We start from the raw sequence: 18,162 nt of genomic DNA, 5'->3' as shown, positions 1-18,162 counted from the left end.
CCAGAACAATGATCCCACACAAAAAAGAGTCAAGTCTAGCAGTGGAGCAAAATACAATAATTTAATCAAGCCCATATGGTCACAGATCAAGACAGGTAGTGGGATCAAACAATACAACACCCTGCCCAAAGAATTTGTGTGGGTTGATGATGTCAGGAAACTTGTAGATAGGTTATTGGTGATAGCTGGGGAGGAAAATGCAGGGAACCACAATTTTTACAATGAAAAGGTTGGAATTATGGACATGATAAGCACAAAATTGTCTAATTTTATAGTGAATGACCCTAAAGGGATTGGATATCTCATAAAAATTATTAATACTCTACCACCTAAATTTTGGAATATTTCTGAGGGTCGGGGCTTGGTTAATGACATTATAAACAAGCTGCCATTTGAACTACACATTCCAGGCTATCAATATTGTGGTCCAGGCACAAAATTGGATCATAGATTAAACAGAGGTGATCCTGGTGTTAATCCCCTAGATGCTGCTTGTAGAGACCATGACATAGCATACAACACACATACCGATCTTGACAAGAGACATGTTGCAGACAAGAAATTAGAAGAGGCTGCATTTGGTAGATTTGTAAGCAAAGATGCTTCTTTAAGTGAGAGAATATCAGCATTGGGAACCACCATAGCTATGAGCACCAAACAAAAACTGGGGTGGGGGCTGTGAATATGTATATAATAAACCTACAATGAAGGCCAAGGGTGTTATGTATCAAATACCTTATGCAGGTCTCAAATCTCTTAAAACTATTGACAGTCTTTTGACCAAAAAGCAGCGCAAGAAAAAAAGCTCTTGTCTTGCAAAGGGACATGGTATGAAATTGTTGCTTAGTACCCCCCAATTAAAAAAATTACAGCAATCAAGAAAAAAATCACATGTGGGGGGTTTCATATTTACCATCCCTGCCATCTTAGCTGCTCTCGGGGCTGTTGGGAGCTTGGCTGGGGGATCAGCTGCCATAGCAAAAACAGTAATAGATGCCAAGAAAAATAAGGCAGAATTAGATGAGCAGAGGCGCCATAACCTGGCCATGGAGAAAAAAGGCAAAGGTGTTAAGAGAGCCATGAATAAGTTTAAAAAAAACAAGAGCCGCTTACAAACCAAGATATTGAAGCTTTAATCAAGCCATTGGGTATCAAAAATTTTAGAGGTGTGTACATGTCTGATTCTTTACCGGAACAACCACTCAACAAAGAGTGTGGCATTGTTAATTTGGATGAGTACAAAAATCAGGGCACTCACTGGATCTGTTATCTTAAATATTTAAAACATGAGGCATTTGTGTTTGATTCATTTGGAGGTGTTCCACCTGAAAATTTAGTAAAATATCTAAAATCACCTAATCTTTATTACAATAATTCCCGTATTCAAAACTTCAAAGATGTTAATTGCGGACATTTGTGTTTATCCGTTCTCAGATACATGTCTCAAATAAATAAACCATCAATTGAAAATTTTCAAAAAGCCCTGTGGTATCTGAAACATCATGGGGGTATTCCATCTCACCAGCCAAAATTCAATATTAAAACTCAAATTACATGATGACATAGTGTATCCCAAAACAATAGCTCTCAGAGCATTTTACGGCATGTACTTGATCCCAAATATTACTCACCACAACAACACAATTGCAGTAGGGGATCAAAAAATTGTCATCACTCCAGGGCAATATAATCTATCCACTCTAAATGCTCAATTACCCAGAGGTGTGGTGTTAAGTCAAAATTCTGTCACTCACAGAGTAGAGATTGTGTCTGCTACGGAAACAGTGCATCTGGGTACTATAGGAGAGCTGTTGGGATTTGAGAACAACACAAAACTTGAACCGGCCATCAAACACACTGCTATGAATATACCTAAATTCTTAGCCATAGAGACTCTGAACATTCACTGTAATGTGGCCGAGGGTATGATCACCAAATCAAATGGCATAGGCACTCACAAACAAACCGGCATCATTGCAACATTCAAACCTAATTCCGAATTCATGGAGCCGATCATCTACAATCCATCCCCAACATTATATTTTCCTGTATGCCATAATAGAATAGATTACATTGAGTTGATGGTCACTAATGAAAAAGAAGAATTAGTTGATTTTGCTGGAGCCACAACAACTGCAATCATAGAGATTAACATTTAAATAAAAATACATACAATGGAAAATATTGAGAGTTATGAGCTACAATCATTCCCCCCAAACAGGAGGACATTTGCAAATTTAAATCAACCCAACACGGAGGTTGAGGTGGATCTTGATGTAGGGGACGGCTTTATACACCCCCACAGAGCAGATCTATACATCAAATTTGATGTTGTAAAGCTGGATGGTACCGATTTTCCGGCAAATTCGAATATAAGACTTGTAGACAATTTTGTGCCGCATCTGTTCTCTGAAATCGAGATCAGAAAGCATGGCGTTGTTATAAACAGAATAGATTATCCCGGTATTACCTCCACAGCTTTGGCTACATTAAAATTATCCAAAACCGAGGCTTCTTACTACAAAATAGGCGGATTTGAGGCCGGTGATAAGATATTATCTAAAAACCACACAGTGCTGTTTCCAATGCGCCTGTTGCCAGGATTCTTCTCGGATTACAAAGAAATTATGTGGAAGGGTGGTTTAAGAATTACATTTAGAAGAGCTGCAAATGATAACAATGCTTTGATGAGGTACAGCACATTAAATCCTACAGGGGAAGCTTTGCCTAATACCTTACCTGATGCAGGCAAATGCATTATTCAGACTATGGAGTTAAGAATCCCCGTTGTTGAATATGAGGCCGGCTATGCTCTTAAATACAAAGCAGATATCCTAAAAAATCCACAGATTCCTCTGCAATTTTACACATATCAATGCGTACAGAAGGTTGCCACTGGTTCTTATTATGAATTTGATGCCACAAATTCATTCTCCAGCATACAATTTGACATGCCCGATTTTGTAGTGGTACTATTTCAGACTGGAAGACACAACAATCAGGAAAAAAATTCAAGTAGATTTGATAACTGCAACATCAAAAACATATATCTTAAAATGGCAGAAATGAGGTCTTTCCTAGAGAAAATTACAATTTAGACATGTCCAAGGATGATTTCCTTAAATTATATGAAGCTTTTTCGGCTTTCAAGCGTGTCACTACAGGCAATACTGACCTGTACTACGCACCAGATGAATTCAAGGAACGGAGACCCATGTTTGTCATCAACGCTTCAAAAAGAAAACAGGTTGTGGTTAATGATAGAACAAACATTAAAATTATCTGTGAATTTCACGAGGCTTTACCAGATGACACCATATGCAGTGTCATTCTCATAGGTGAAAAATCATATGTTTATGATGTAAGAAATGAGAGAGTCACGGAGCAGTTCTAGAAGCACGATTCAGGGCTTCCCCCATGGCGCAGTGGTAGCATCATTGCCTTGTAATCAAGAGGTCCCGGGTTCGATACCCGGTGGAGGCACAAGTAGTTTGGATCCCACTTTAAAACTGTAGGGCCACTCCCGATTAGCCTTACTGTGCATAAAATAGACTTAAAACAGCAACTCGAACTAGAAACACGATTTAAACACAGAAACCCTTTGGATATAAAACAATACTTTACCGTCAGAAAATATATTACCTACCCATTTTATATCACCTATGCTTACGAGCAGAAAAGCTTTTACCTACCCAGCACATCTGCCCTTGCAATTATTTTGTTGCGACAATACCAAACCTTTGCATGATAATATCCGAGAAGGCAATTCCTCAATATGATGGATGGTTCCCTGAAAGAGTACACAGTGTAGATAATAATTTCTCTTTGAGTCCCATGACAAATAACATGTAATTTCCCCTCGGAAAAGACATATTAGAGGCAATATCAACAGATATAATCACTCAGGCATACAGAATGAAGGCAATTACTCTTTAATAATAAATAACGCTCTGAAAAGACGCAGTATAGATTATATCTGTTGGCTTACAACCCCCGGCCATGCATAATTAATTGTTGGCCGAAACATTGGGACTGATCAAAAGATTGGAAAGAACATGCAATGTTTACTCGACCTCCATTCTATTGTATTGATTATGCAGTTTTGCCCCCGTATTGTTGAGCTCCCAGATAACAAAACTCCGGTGATTCTTAATAGAGAATAATTTTGCTCTGTTGTATAACATTTTTTACCAAATTTAAGATCTGGGAGCTATCAACAGAGCAAAATCTCACGTATGGAATGTCACATCTCTCAGGACTCGAACCCAAAGCCCCTTTGTTTACAAAACAACAATATTAACATTTTGCAATCAGATTTTATGAGGACTCAAACCCGAACCTTTTGATTACAAGGCGATGCGCCACACTCCACTTGGTCTCAGAACCCAATAGATATCAATTCAAGATTCCTGGGATTTTGACAGAAAAACATACTATAAGCTTAATTTCTGATGTAGCCAAAAATTGACAAGCTTATGTACAAAAATCTGGCTGACGCAACTTTTATAAGTATGTGCAAATCAATCTAAGAGAGCTCTTCGTTTCTGAAAAATTCCCGAGGGCATTTTTACAAAAATCTTGAATTAGACAAGATTCCACACTTGCCCAAAAACTCATATGCTCATGTTAAGCAAGTTTTAAGTGTAGCAAAGCTGCTTGAGGGGATGCTCTTCCTTTCTCGCGCTGTCCATAGCACAAAACCCACTACTAGGTTGCCAACTTCTACGAATTCAGGTTGCCAACTTCTACGAATTCAGGTTGCCAACTTCTAAGAATTCAGGTTTCCAACTCAAAAGAATTCAGCTTGCCAACTCAAAAGAATTCAGGTTGCCAACTCAAAAGAATTCAGGTTGCCAACTCAAAAGAATTCAGCTTGCCAACTTCTAAAAATTCAGTTTACCAACTTCTAAGAATTCAGTTTGCCAACTTCTAAGAATTCAGGTTGCCAACTCAAAAGAATTCAGTTTGCCAACTCAAAATAATTCAGGTTGCCAACTTCTAAGAATTCAGTTTGCCAACTTCCAAGAATTCAGTTTGCCAACTTCCAAGAATTCAGTTTGCTAGCTTCCAAGAATTCAGGTTGCCAACTCAAAATAATTCAGGTTGCCAACTTCTAAGAATTCAGTTTGCCAACTTCCAAGAATTCAGTTTGCCAACTTCCAAGAATTCAGGTTGCCAACTTCCAAGAATTCAGGTTGCCAACTCAAAAGAATTCAGATTGTCAACTTCTAAGAATTCAGGTTGCCAACTCAAAAGAATTCAGGTTGCCAACTCAAAAGAATTCAGGTTGCCAACTTCTAAGAATTCAGTTTGCCAACTTCCAAGAATTCAGTTTGCCAACTTCCAAGAATTCAGGTTGCCAACTTCCAAGAATTCAGGTTGCCAACTCAAAAGAATTCAGATTGTCAACTTCTAAGAATTCAGGTTGCCAACTCAAAAGAATTCAGATTGTCAACTTCTAAAAATTCAGGTTGCCAACTTCTAAGAATTCAGGTTGCCAACTCAAAAGAATGCAGGTTGCCAACTTCCAAGAATTCAGTTTGCTAGCTTCCAAGAATTCAGGTTGCCAACTCAAAATAATTCAGGTTGCCAACTCAAAATAATTCAGGTTGCCAACTTCTAAGAATTCAGTTTGCCAACTCAAAATAGTTCAGGTTGCCAACTTCAGAATCCCCATTATCTTTTTTTATCAGGTTAATTCACAGTTTCGAACTGATTTTTCTTCAGTATTTTGCTTTCTAGACTTCAGGCTTCCCAGATGGCCTAGAATATACGCTCCTGATAGATATGCAAAATATCAGCACTATGCCATGAAAACTTAAATGGAAAACAGCTGCTGTTGTCTCGACTCTGTAAGGTTGGTCAGTTCCAGAATGCTGTCCTACTTAATCCTAAAGGTTGCGTAGTTTTCGGTAGGAAAATCCTTGATGGCATAATCATTAATAGACGAATGATTATTTAATTTTGTTCGTTTTATAGTTTAGAAATGGTATACTATATGCTTTCAATTTAATTTTCTTTGAGTGGGGATGAAAACATTCTTGGCAGGTATAAAAATAATTTTATTTTGCAGGGGATATTTGTTTTTGTGATTTATTTGTCACAATTTTCATTATTTCCATCATGTACACAGCGTATAAATCTTTACACCGTAATCTGTGCTCTGTTGCAGGTTTTTAGATTACTTGGAAACACTGGATGACGTCTATATTGTCTCAATTGCAAAGGCCCTGAACTGGATTCGAAGTCCGAAGTCCCTGATGAGAGGTGAAATCGAGGCGTTCGCCTGCGAAGAATTAAAGCATTCGACATGTCCGAAGCCTAAAGCTTGCTCCTACACCCGGAAAACTCAAATGTCGACCACCGTTCCCGGGGGGTCGAGGTACATGACCCAGTGCAATTCCAAATGCCCCCAGTACTATCCGTGGTTGGATAACCCCCTTGGAAAAGCTATGAAGGAGTAAATTCAATTTGTTACAACAAACCTTGTAATTCTTTATCTGTTTAAGGTACGAAAATCACGTTTTCTATGATGTTCCTAAGAAAAAAAATGTAAGCCACAGTTTTTTATTTTGAAAAATAACAGTATTGATGATCCATTTTTTGAAAAAAATAACAAAAATAAGTTACTTTTCACTTACTTCCAACTTTAACATTAGTCAGGTTTCTGCAGTGATGAATATATAATAATAATAGTGAATATTATTGTCAATGGTACATATATTATTATTACAGGGAACAATAAAAAGATAGCGTAAAAATTAAGATATAATAAACACTAGCGTACGCAGGAGTTTTTTTCGGAGGGGCTGGAATTGTAAAGGTGGGATATTACATAGCAAGACAGGATATTACAACATGATATTTCGTTATTTCAATTTTTAACCTTTGTTTTAAATGTTGTTCAAAGACAAAAATGGTTTGCAGTTACCACTTTGGTTTTCCCCGATTTATTTACTGCTTTTATTTGACTTTTTGATTTTCTAAAAATTTCGGAGGGGGTGTAGGCCGAACAGCTCCCCCTGCGTACGCCAGTGCTAACAGTATATATTCATTATCTAGCTTATTTCTAATTAAGAGCATTACAATTTAGAACTATTGTATGAAGAAAACGAATGTCAAATTAAATGCAAAAATGAATAATTCATAACAATAGAAAAACTAACATTCTAATTTCGAAGATATAACTGTTATAATGATATATCAATTTCCATTACTGCCCAATTGAATAAAAATTAGTTATTATTTGCATCTGAGAAAAAGCTGCTCTCCTCATTATGTTCTTAGGAATGCTTCTGAATTAAATATAAAAAGCTGAAGCTTTCCCTTAAAGAGAGATATCCCCTTAATTCCTCCAAGTCAGATCTCCGTGAATGTTTAATATTTCCTGCATATCTCAGCCACGTGTGATAGTCAGGATGCTATGTAATGTTTACACGTAATTTGGAAAATAATCTTAATATTAAAGAATCGGAAACATTTACTCAGCTTTTTGATATAAAATCTTATTATAAATTAAAAATACTTATTGCTCTTGTATGCACGTTATGCAACTGCAATATCGGAAAGACCATTATATTCTCTCCATCTGTCAATATTATCGCACTCTTATTATATCAGAACAAGTTACATTTGAAAGATCGATGAACATAACCAGTGAAACTTGAAGTGTTGAACACTTCAAACATCCATAATGGGAACTTGAACTATGAACATCTGACTACTTGACAAGGTGCGAGCATATCATGTAAGTGCACATTTCAAAATAAATGTTATTCTGTGTCAATTGTTGTTAATTTCATTTCCTTGAATAGATCTATTTTCCCCTCAATTCCTGTTATTAAGCGTCATAGTCGATAAGATGATTGAATTTTGGATATATTTTTTTTAATAAGGAGCGTAGGAGCGTGCAGAAACTTTTTCTTCCTCATCATTGTGAATTGATTCTTAACATCTACATTAGTATTTAGGTTGCATGTTTATACATGGTAAGCCTCTAACTTCGTCATGGAGGAAAAGTTCCTAAACTGACAATAATTTGAAATAAACAAATTGGGAGTCACTTGCTAGCAAGGTCATAAACAATTACCTTCACACTTCATTGCTAGTAAACGACTCAAATAACAAACTCGAAGTCTGTTGCTAGGAAACGAAAGGTTGTAAACAATCATCTTCACAAGTTCATTGTCAGGAAACGATTCAAATGAGCAACTTAGGAGTCTGTTGCTGCGAAATGAATGGTCGTATCTTCACACTTCATTGCTGGGAAACGATTCAAATAAAAAAAACAACAACTGGGAGTCTGTTGCTAGGAAACGAATGATCGTAATGAATTATCTTCACAGTTCATTGCTAAGAAACGATTCAAATAAATACATTAGGAGTATGTTTGCAGGGAAAGAAATGGTCGTGAACAAACATCTTCACAGTTCATTGCTAGGAAACAATTCAAATAAAAATAACAACTGGGAGTCTGTTGCTAGGAAACGAATGGTGGTAACGAAAGGTCTTCTTAACGCTTTAGCTGCCACGTGTACCCCCGGCGGTACAAAGCGTATGCTTTACTACCAAACCAGCAGAGATTTTTGGTTGGCGTACCCAGGACGCCAAAATTTCATCTCCAGTAATACAGTCTTATTTACTTCCTTGCTGCTTTTAAGTACCTGCTTGACCCATGATTGACAATAATGTGTCTGATAATTGTGTTGTTTCCTTTGTCAGACACTATGTGAAAATGTTATGAGGAGCAAGTTAAATTCATTGTCAAATAAATGCCTACTCCAGTGCTAATGTTATTTGTTTATTGAAAGATAATATAAGGAACAAACATCAGAATAGAATACAATTACTACAATAGAAATCACGCAAAGAGATTTATTTTATTAATGTGAGACTTGTGGTTGATGCTTAGGGCACAAATGTTTGATATCAGATCTTACAGTTGACAACGAAACACGCATAGCATCCTCAAGGTTATACAGTCTGTTTCTCGCATTGGATTGTCGCCATAGCAGAGAAGGCTTGCTCGCACAAATATGAAGATCAATAGGCCAAAATTCGTCCATTATCTTCTTCACTATGTTAGGATAAAAAAAACTAAATATGCTGACCAAGGCAGAAATTTATTTTATTATAAAACATAAACTAAACGTAACGTTTCAACCTTCTAGCAAGGTCTTCTTCAGACTCTGTACCAAGTACAAATGTAACCAGGTACAAGAACAGGACGATATATACGAGGCGCATCCAGAAAGTAAGTTTCCCTATTTTTTTCCCGTGAAAGTAAACATAATGAGCCGTGTAAATTGCGCATGCGCAGCAGAGCTAAGACGTATCAATCATATGCCAGGCGGACAGATCCCGCCCGGCGCCAGTAGCGAGGCAGCAGTGGTCCGAAGTGGAAGCTCGTATTCCTCCTCCCGCCGCATGCGAGGTTCGGTCGGTGATAAAGTTCCTGAATGCACAAAGCATTACGCCAATTGACATTCATCGTCAGCTCTGTGAGGTCTATGGGCCGAACATTATGAGTAAGCAGATGGTGCGTCGCTTGTGTCGGCAGGTTTCGGAAGGTCGTCAAAGTGTCCATGATGAAGAGCGCAGTGGTCATCCGTCCCTCATCACTGATGATCTGGTTGAGCTGGTGCGGCAGCGCATCGTAGAGAACCGTCGCTTCACGATTACGGAGTTGAGTAGCCTTTTTCCACAGATATTGCGATCCATGTTGCATGAGATTGTCACGCAGCGCCTGCTGTTCAAAAAATTGTGTGCCAGGTGGGTGCCGAAAAACCTGACACCCGAACACAAAATGAAACGTTCAGGAGCAGCACTGACATTCCTGCAACGGTACCATGATGACGGCGATGATTTCCTCGACAGGATCGTCACGGGCGATGAGACGTGGATTTCGCACTTCACCCCGGAAACCAAGCAGCAGTCAATGCATTGGCGGCATAGTGGATCTCCGGTCAAGAAGAAATTCAAACAGACGCTGTCGGTACAGAAAGTGATGTGCACCGTGTTTTGGGACAGGAAGGGCATTTTGCTCATTGACTTCCTCCCCAGAGGTGAAACTGTGAACGCTGACCATTACTGTGAAACACTAAGGAAATTGCGACGTGCCATTCAAAACAAGAGGCGTGGCATGCTTACTGCAGGTGTTGTGCTCCTCCATGACAATGCTCGTCCACATACGGCTCGGCGCACAGCAGCTGTTTTGACGGAATTTGGCTGGGAGTTGTTTGATCATCCACCTTACAGTCCTGATCTGGCTCTCAGCGATTTTCACGTTTTCTTGCACCTCAAGAAATGCCTGTCCTCCGGTGAGCATTTTTTCAACGACGAAGAGCTGAAGACGTCTGTCACACGCTGGTTCCATTCACAGGCGGCAGAGTTCTATGACAGTGGGATCCAAAAGTTGATACCACGATACGACAAGTGTCTCAAATCTGGTGGTTGCTATGTTGAAAAATAGCTGAACCTTTGCTGTACCTGTTGCCAATAAATGGTTTCCTGAAACTGTGTTGTTGTTTTTTTTTTAAAAAAAAATAGGGAAACTTACTTTCTGGATGCGCTTCGTATATACACAAACATACTCCCCTCCAGACTATTAGAAAGTTGTTCTGGAACAATCTAGCAGGTGGCTTTCCCTTGTCGACTGTACTTTCACCTGAAGGAGAATGTCGCTGGACTCTTTATCTCACGCTCTATAGAAACGAAAAAGAGGCTGAAAGACAGGTTGAAACAACATAGGGATAATGTACGACATAAGAGAGAGAAATGCGATATTTAAACACACGAGAGAAACAGAACATGACATAGAGTGGGATGAGGCTAAGCAGATAGGAAGGGAGAATAGAATACTAGTGAGAAAATGGAAGGAGGCCAATGAAATAGTGAAGAAAGGTGGAAGACACAATGAACTGGAATGGGGGACTGAAGTTAAACAAAGAATGGAAGAAGGTGTTAGAATGAATAGAAAGGACAAGAGAGAAAGAGGAGAGAAGGAGGAAGAAGAATGAAGGAAATAGAGCGTGAGATAAAGAGTCCAAACACATTCTCTTTCAGGTGAAAGTAAAGTAGACAAGGGAAAGCCACCTGCTAGATTGTTCCAGAACAACTTTCTAATAGTCTGGAGGGGAGTAATGTTTGTGTATATATATCGTCCTGTTGTGTACCTGTTTACATTTGTACTTGGTACAGAGTCTGAAGAAGACCTTGCTAGAAGGTTGAAACGTTACGTTTAGTTTATGTTTTATAATAAAATAAATTTCTGCCTTGGTCAGCATATATAGTTTTTATATCATGGAAACAAGGCTTAATAGTGTTATATGTTAGGATACTCCTCTGCCAGTGCAAGCCAAAACAGCCACCGATGTCTCACTCTTGGTGAACTCAAGTTTGAGTGTGGAATCAGCACAGAGACCATATATATATAATTATGTATCCCTAAAATATCTCGCTGCACCCCGGTTGGGAATAACTAGTTTGAAGTACAGTAGCAAACTAGTAGCAAATTATATGTATAATGAAGAAATTCTTCGGAAAGAAAAACAAAATATGCAATCAAGGCCTCCGTGTAAGTCTGATTGTAACAGTTTTCTCTCTGAAGGATGCGGAACTTATCTCCTTATCAGCTACGTCAAACAAAATTGATTGAGAAAAAACAGACATAACAAAAGTGAAGAGGATACAAGGTCATTTTCGATGATATTTTTCAGATCCGAAGATCTTATCAAAATATAACTCGAAGGCAAAATATCTACAATGACCACTCCTGGCAAACAAATTCTAAGGCATACGGATTGATAACATACGCCCCAATCTGCCATCACAGCCACCAATCAGAAGTGGACATTTTGAGGACTTGGTCTACTTTCATTCTAACACTTGCAAGGTAATGGTAGGCCATATGATCTAAATAGATATACTTGATGGTCAAATTATCCACTTGTGATATTCTTGTTACTAACTCTAACTCTATGGCATCCCTATACCCAAAGGTTGTTACTTGCCTGGTCCCCCACACTTTACCTCCGCAATCGAGGTTCGGTGCACTTCGTACTCGGCTCAGATTTGTCTAGGGGTATCTTTCTTTGTACGACAATGCACGTGGGTTGCTACAAGTCAACATAATTATATAATTAACTACAAGAGACAACGGATAACCTTTGCGAAACCTTTATGATCAGGGGGATAAATTACCTTGTCCAGCATGTGTGAAATTAAAAACGGAAATTTTGGATAATTTCTATAAGTTTAATTAACGTAAAATTTGAAGTATACAACTCGTATCCGAACGTTCATTTCTTTAATTATTGGGCCAAGACTCTAATTTTGATGTTGGAATCTCTATTGTTTGTACCTGGATGCTTTACATTTCATGAATTACATCTGAAGTACGCTTGTCACAAGGTAGACTCGCGTTACTCCAAGAAACGTCTTAACAGGCGCGAGGTCGCCCGACGTGTACATTTCTCAACCTCCACGGTGACAAGGCACTAGGCTGCCCGGCGCACCGTAATTACTTCTAAATAACATCCAGTACAAACTACCTTTTTACCTGTAAACTGGACGCCAAGGCACTAGCTTGCCCGGCAATCCAATCTCTTACAGCATCCGTTTCGGGAGACCTGTCCTCCGGTCCTAGCTGACCGAAGCAAAAACAGCCTCTCCCTTCCAAGTCTCAGTTCCAACAGCCGACCTCCCCTACTCTCATCTGGGAGTTTATATATGTTTGGTTGGCGTCTGTTGCCAACCGCCCTTTTTTCAAAATGTTTAATCTTTAACAGCTAAACTGCCCGCCTTTTCTTTGAATGTTCGAAACACGAAGAAAGAACAGAGAGCTACATGGTATTTATACAGGGAGGTTATTTCAGTCGTTCACCGCAAGAGTGACGGCCGTTCGGCGGACTCTTCATGCAACAGGTCCCGGCAAATTGCGTTCAGGAAGTCCGTAACAGAAACCGCTTGTTTTGTAATGTTTCCACTTTTCACAATTAGAGTTACAATTACAATTGAAATAAGCACGTACCTTGTCGCAAGGATACTGTGTGTGTGTGGAAAAGGTGTCCTCCCAAATACAAATATTTCTGGCACCTTATTTCTGACAGAAAATCTTAGATTAGACATCGTTACTTTATCGTCAGTTGTCAGAAAGGGAAGACAGCATCCCGGCGCATAAAGCAAACCGAAAGCGTAAAATGATATTTAAAAGTAATAATAATGATGATCACTAACCTCCTGTGTTATAAGAGATGTTGAAAATGACCTCCTTTAACAGCAATACAACACGTTTCTTAGGTTCAAGAGATCCTGTCTATCGTAATTCCCTGACCACTTTTCTGCAAGAATTCGTTTTCACGTAATTATCGTACATAAAAACTCTCTGTTCAAGACTATATTTGTTTAACGACATAACTAATGAATGAATAACAATTAACACACAATAAAGCACTGGCCATGAGTAGCACATTACAATAACACAGTATAAGCAACACGTGTACTGATAAACGCAAACAGAAGTGAACATGAACGTACACTGACGTCTGGTAGCCGACAGTGTTGCTAACCATTTTTCGGCAATGTCCCTACAGACGTAGTCAAAATGTCCCTACAACTGACCAAATGTCCCTACGCCAAGTAAAGCGACTAAAAAAATTATCACCTCATGAGCATGCAAAACAGAAGATAAAATATACACATTTACTTACCAAGTCTTTCTGCTCGGTGCTTCCACAATTAATGAAGGAGCGAATTTACATTTGCCTATCCTAACTTAACCTAACCGTACCTGGAAGCGGCCCCGGCGCCTACCCAGCGTCGAATAACATGGGTACCTGGGGGAAACCCTGGGGGGTAAAGGCGGTCAGGGGCGTGATGCTGATCACATCACCCCCACTCACGACCGGATCAAGAAAGTGTGGGGCGTTACCCTCACACCCCCTATACGCCTTCATGGCGTGGTGCTATGCACAGGGGAACACTTTACCTTTTTTGTACCTGAATGGTTCGTGGGGCTATCCGTCAATGGTTTGTTGGGCTACCCGTTTTTCGAGCCCAAATTTTAACTATGTTTGCCTTGCCTAACCTAACTTAACCTAACCTTACCGAGAATGCTCAGTGGGGCTATTCCTGAATGGTTTTGCGGTAATTGTGATTACGAACCGATAAAAAATATTTTTTTCGTAGCACTTTAACATCATCGAAGACGCCATTTTAGTATCCTGCAATTTTATGATTGATGTAATGTTGCCAAATTTACCTGTAATCAAATCAGTTCTTCTACATCGTGATTGTCGCTGTCACATGTAAGCACGTTCTTTGGGCAATATACTGAAATGAATAAGTTTATTAATTAGCCCTCCTGCACACTCCACCTAACAATCTGTATAACATTAACAACTTTTTTACTGTTCTCTTCCGCTATTCTTACACAATCCATGCTCTCCAAGTATGAAATCAACAGTGTGGCAACGCTGTAGACAGCGTAACTAATTGTAATTTGTTCATATCAACAAATATGGCTACCATACTTGTATACGGAGAATCATTGCGAGAATTGAAATGCTTATTTTACAACTTCTACACGTTAATTAACATTTTTTCCCCCTCACCCCAACATGTTAACTTGAGATAAATCATCACGAATAATTATTTCGTGAGTATAAGACGTAGCATAGAAATTACAGAAGGGTCCGGTATTGTAAATTCTTGCCTTAATGAATAATAGGGGTGTGCGGGACAGAATTTTTTGGGTCGGGACGGGATCGTTTTCCGAAGCACTGGAAATCTCGAATTTTACAAGTCATTTTCACTTTAAGTGATTGTTTTTGCATTTCTAGAATAAAAACTTACAATTTTCGATAAGTTCCAGAAACTTACAATGCAGAAAACGTCGAGAATTAACGACTTTTTAAAGTAAAGGATCCCGCACACCCCTAATGAATAACGTTGAGTCGTTTACTGTTGATTATGTTATTTGAAGTCATACATGCTGCTGCTGTGCAGAGATAGATGTTGGTTGGTGATGCTGTATTTCCTGCAGTCTTTAACAATTCTGGTCCCATTTTATTTCCCTTTTTTGTTTTTGTATCACTTAACATTGAAAATATTCTTTCCGTTTCCGCTTTAGAATGTGGCAATGTTAGCACTATTTTCGCGAGAGTGGAAATGTTTTCAAAAAGGAACTTGCCTTGAAAGTTTTTGGTAACCGATAACATGTTCCAAAATTCTGATGGAGATTTGTTAGTTAGTTCTTTTTTCTCCTCTTCGCTAAAGTATCCAGATAAACTAATTCATAAAATGTCATTTACCAAGATTGAAAAAAGTACCTACGTTTTCCCTCATTTGGCAAAATCTGTCCCTACGTTCCTACGCGGGCGAAATTTAGTGAAAAGTCCCTATGCTTAGGGACATGTCCCTACGGTTGGCATCACTGCCGACACGTGCAGTATGAAGCGCCCTCTCGCGGCTGACAACTCACCCAACCCCCGATAAGCTGCCGGCGCTGTCGTGACAACTGAGGATAAAGTAGCGATGACTAATCTAAGATTAGATGTCAGAAATATGGTGCCAGAAATATTTGTATTTGAGAGGACACCTTTTCCAGCATACTTGCGACAAGGTACGTGCTTATTTCAATTGTAATTGTAACTGTAATTGTGAAAAGTGGAAACATTAGAAAACAAGCGGTTTCTGTTACGGACTTCCTGTAATGCAATTTGCCGGGACCTGTTGCATGAAGAGTCCGCCGAACGGCCGTCACTCTGGCGGTGAACGACTGAAATAACCTCCCTGCATGGAATAATATGAATACTAACCTAAAAATGCATAATAAAGTGAGATATCCTTATCACATAATATACGCGTAATTACGTATTTACATATTAATAAAATATTTAAATAAGAAACGACACTGTTGCCCTGACACGGGGGTAGAGTAACAAGGTTCATATCCGAAACAACATAAGTTATCTACCTGTCTCTATCCTGACTATTATTACCTATTTTCCTTCAGGTCCATCTACATATTATCTCTTTAGAAGATGAACGACGGACAATTGCGACCAGGTCGACTAACTTCGGGCCTAAGCAAACTGGGATTCCTACACCCAATTACCCTATTCACGAAGAATTGCGATGACCTTTCCACCCTCAACTTTCTCTAGGTGTTTTCTTAACCATCAGGCATTAGAAATCTACCAGTGCTGTGTGATAACACAGAGGTGTGTCTTTTGTTTACTTATATTTAATGAGTAGTAACTTTAACTAAATTGATGCTTATGGAGTGACAATGTGAAGGCCATGTGCAAAAAATCTTACGCAGCATTACACTCACTGTACCGCCTAAAAAACATCTTACCACAAGAGGTAATGAAAACACTTGTGGAATCGCTAGTTTTGTCGCAAATAGACTACTGCGACTTGACGTATGTTGACCTCAATGGTGAACTAGCAAGACGTCTACAGCGAATACAAAATGCATGTGTACGTTTTATTTATAACATCAAATATTTAGACCACCTTACCCCGGCTTTCAAAGACCTAGGCTGGTTGGACCTTTCAAACGCCGTCGCTTCCACGCTCTTACAGCGCTCTACAAAATAGTGCATTCAAGAGAACCCCCTTACCTACTTTCTCGATTTCAACCCCTAAGCGCAGCACACACCTTTGCCACCCGTTCAAGAGACAACTCTCTGCTGGCCATCCCCTCCCACAAGACAACGTTTTACGGAAATTCCTTCACGGTCACAGCCACCAGAGCGTGGAACGACCTCCCCAATGGCATAAGAAACTCTTCTTCTCTCGGCAATTTCAAATCAAAATTAAGAAAGCATCTTCTGGAGGCAACTTACCAGTACTGAAAACAAGGAAAGACAATAAAATGAAACCTTTCTTGATCTAAATTTGTAGGACAAACACCGAGCGACTTTTCTGTATTTTTGTTATGTGTGTGTTCATGCTGTACGTGTATTTTTTTTACGTTTCTTACAGCATATATGTGTATTTTTGTGTTTTGTCTTTTTTGTGTGTTTTTCTCTTTTTGTGTTTTTTATTTTCTTTGGTATTTTGATGTTTTATATTTCGCAAACTGTTAGATATTTCAACTAAATTTGTAAAATGTGAAGTAGAGATGGTTAAGTGTAAGAAAAGGCTTGTGCCTTAACTTCGCCATCCAAAAGAAGTAAATAAATAAATAAATAAATAAAACCTTTAAATACCTAAGAAGAAAATTTGGTACTCCTTAATTTAGATTTATTATTTACATGCATAAATAACAGACTATGGAAAATCACAAATATGCATTTAACATTTTCCCTTTAGAAGACCAATCACCGTGTAACTCTGCAATGCACACAGGGCTAATCGGGGCTGGACCTACAGTTAAGCATATACCAGGTGGTTATAATTAAAGTGACGGTGTTCAGAGTGGTATAGCACGGGCTGTAATGAGAGTAGAAGTCTGAAACTTCGTAGATATGCTAATGAAGCAATGCGCTCGCGAATTATGCAAAAAAAAATTCCAATTCTCGCCACCATGGTAAAAAATGGCGCTGTAAGCAGTCAAAACTTGGAATTTTCCGTAACTCTGACGTCAAAGTCGGTGACATTGCCTAACCATTGTGTGAGCTCCATGGTTGTTGTTGGTGACGCTTGTTGCTTTTTCCTTTAGCAATGTTCATGTAATTCGAATAGTGAAATTGTAGCGATATTTTATTACAAAAAGTATTGTTTTCTGCGATTTATAGTGTTTTTCCTGTAACTATACCAAGTTTTGACTGCTTACAGTGCCATTTTTTACCCTGGTGGCGAGAATTGGAACTTTTTTTTGCATAATTCGCGAGCGCATTGCTTCATTAGCATATCTACGAAGTTTCAGACTGTTACTCTCATTAAAGCCCGTGCTGTACCACTCTGAACACCGTCACTTTAATTATAACCACCTGGTACATGTAAAGATATACAACCAGTTTCAAAGCAAGTAGTTCTTTGTCTGAAGAAGACCATGTTCGAGGGTTGAAACGTTATGCTTCTGGTGTATATATTTCTTATACAATAAATTTTGTCTTGGTCAGCATGTTTTATAAGTAGTTCTAGTATCGAATCTTGGCTGGGGCATGAATGTGCGTTTGTCCAATTGTTTTGTTACTTTTCTGTGGATCA

General features: G+C 38.8%; 1 protein-coding gene across 1 annotated transcript in view; it reads left to right on the top strand.

The window, feature by feature from the left end:
• Positions 1-6,578, top strand: part of LOC145981486 (chitin deacetylase 8-like) — a 47,295-nt gene extending 40,717 nt beyond the window's left edge. Inside the window, exon 6 of the mRNA XM_083114716.1 lies at positions 6,173-6,578. Within this exon, the coding sequence (XP_082970842.1) occupies positions 6,173-6,464 (292 nt within the window). The 3' untranslated portion in view covers positions 6,465-6,578. The remainder of the gene's footprint in view (positions 1-6,172) is intronic.
• Positions 6,579-18,162: the final 11,584 nt, after the last annotated feature.

The sequence above is a fragment of the Lepisma saccharinum genome, chromosome 29 (genome assembly GCF_977018435.1).
Source record: "Lepisma saccharinum chromosome 29, izLepSacc3.1, whole genome shotgun sequence".
NCBI classification, from domain to species: Eukaryota; Metazoa; Arthropoda; class Insecta; order Zygentoma; family Lepismatidae; genus Lepisma; species Lepisma saccharinum.
Note: the sequence above shows the minus strand (reverse complement) of the source record. Positions and strands in the feature narration are given on the sequence as shown.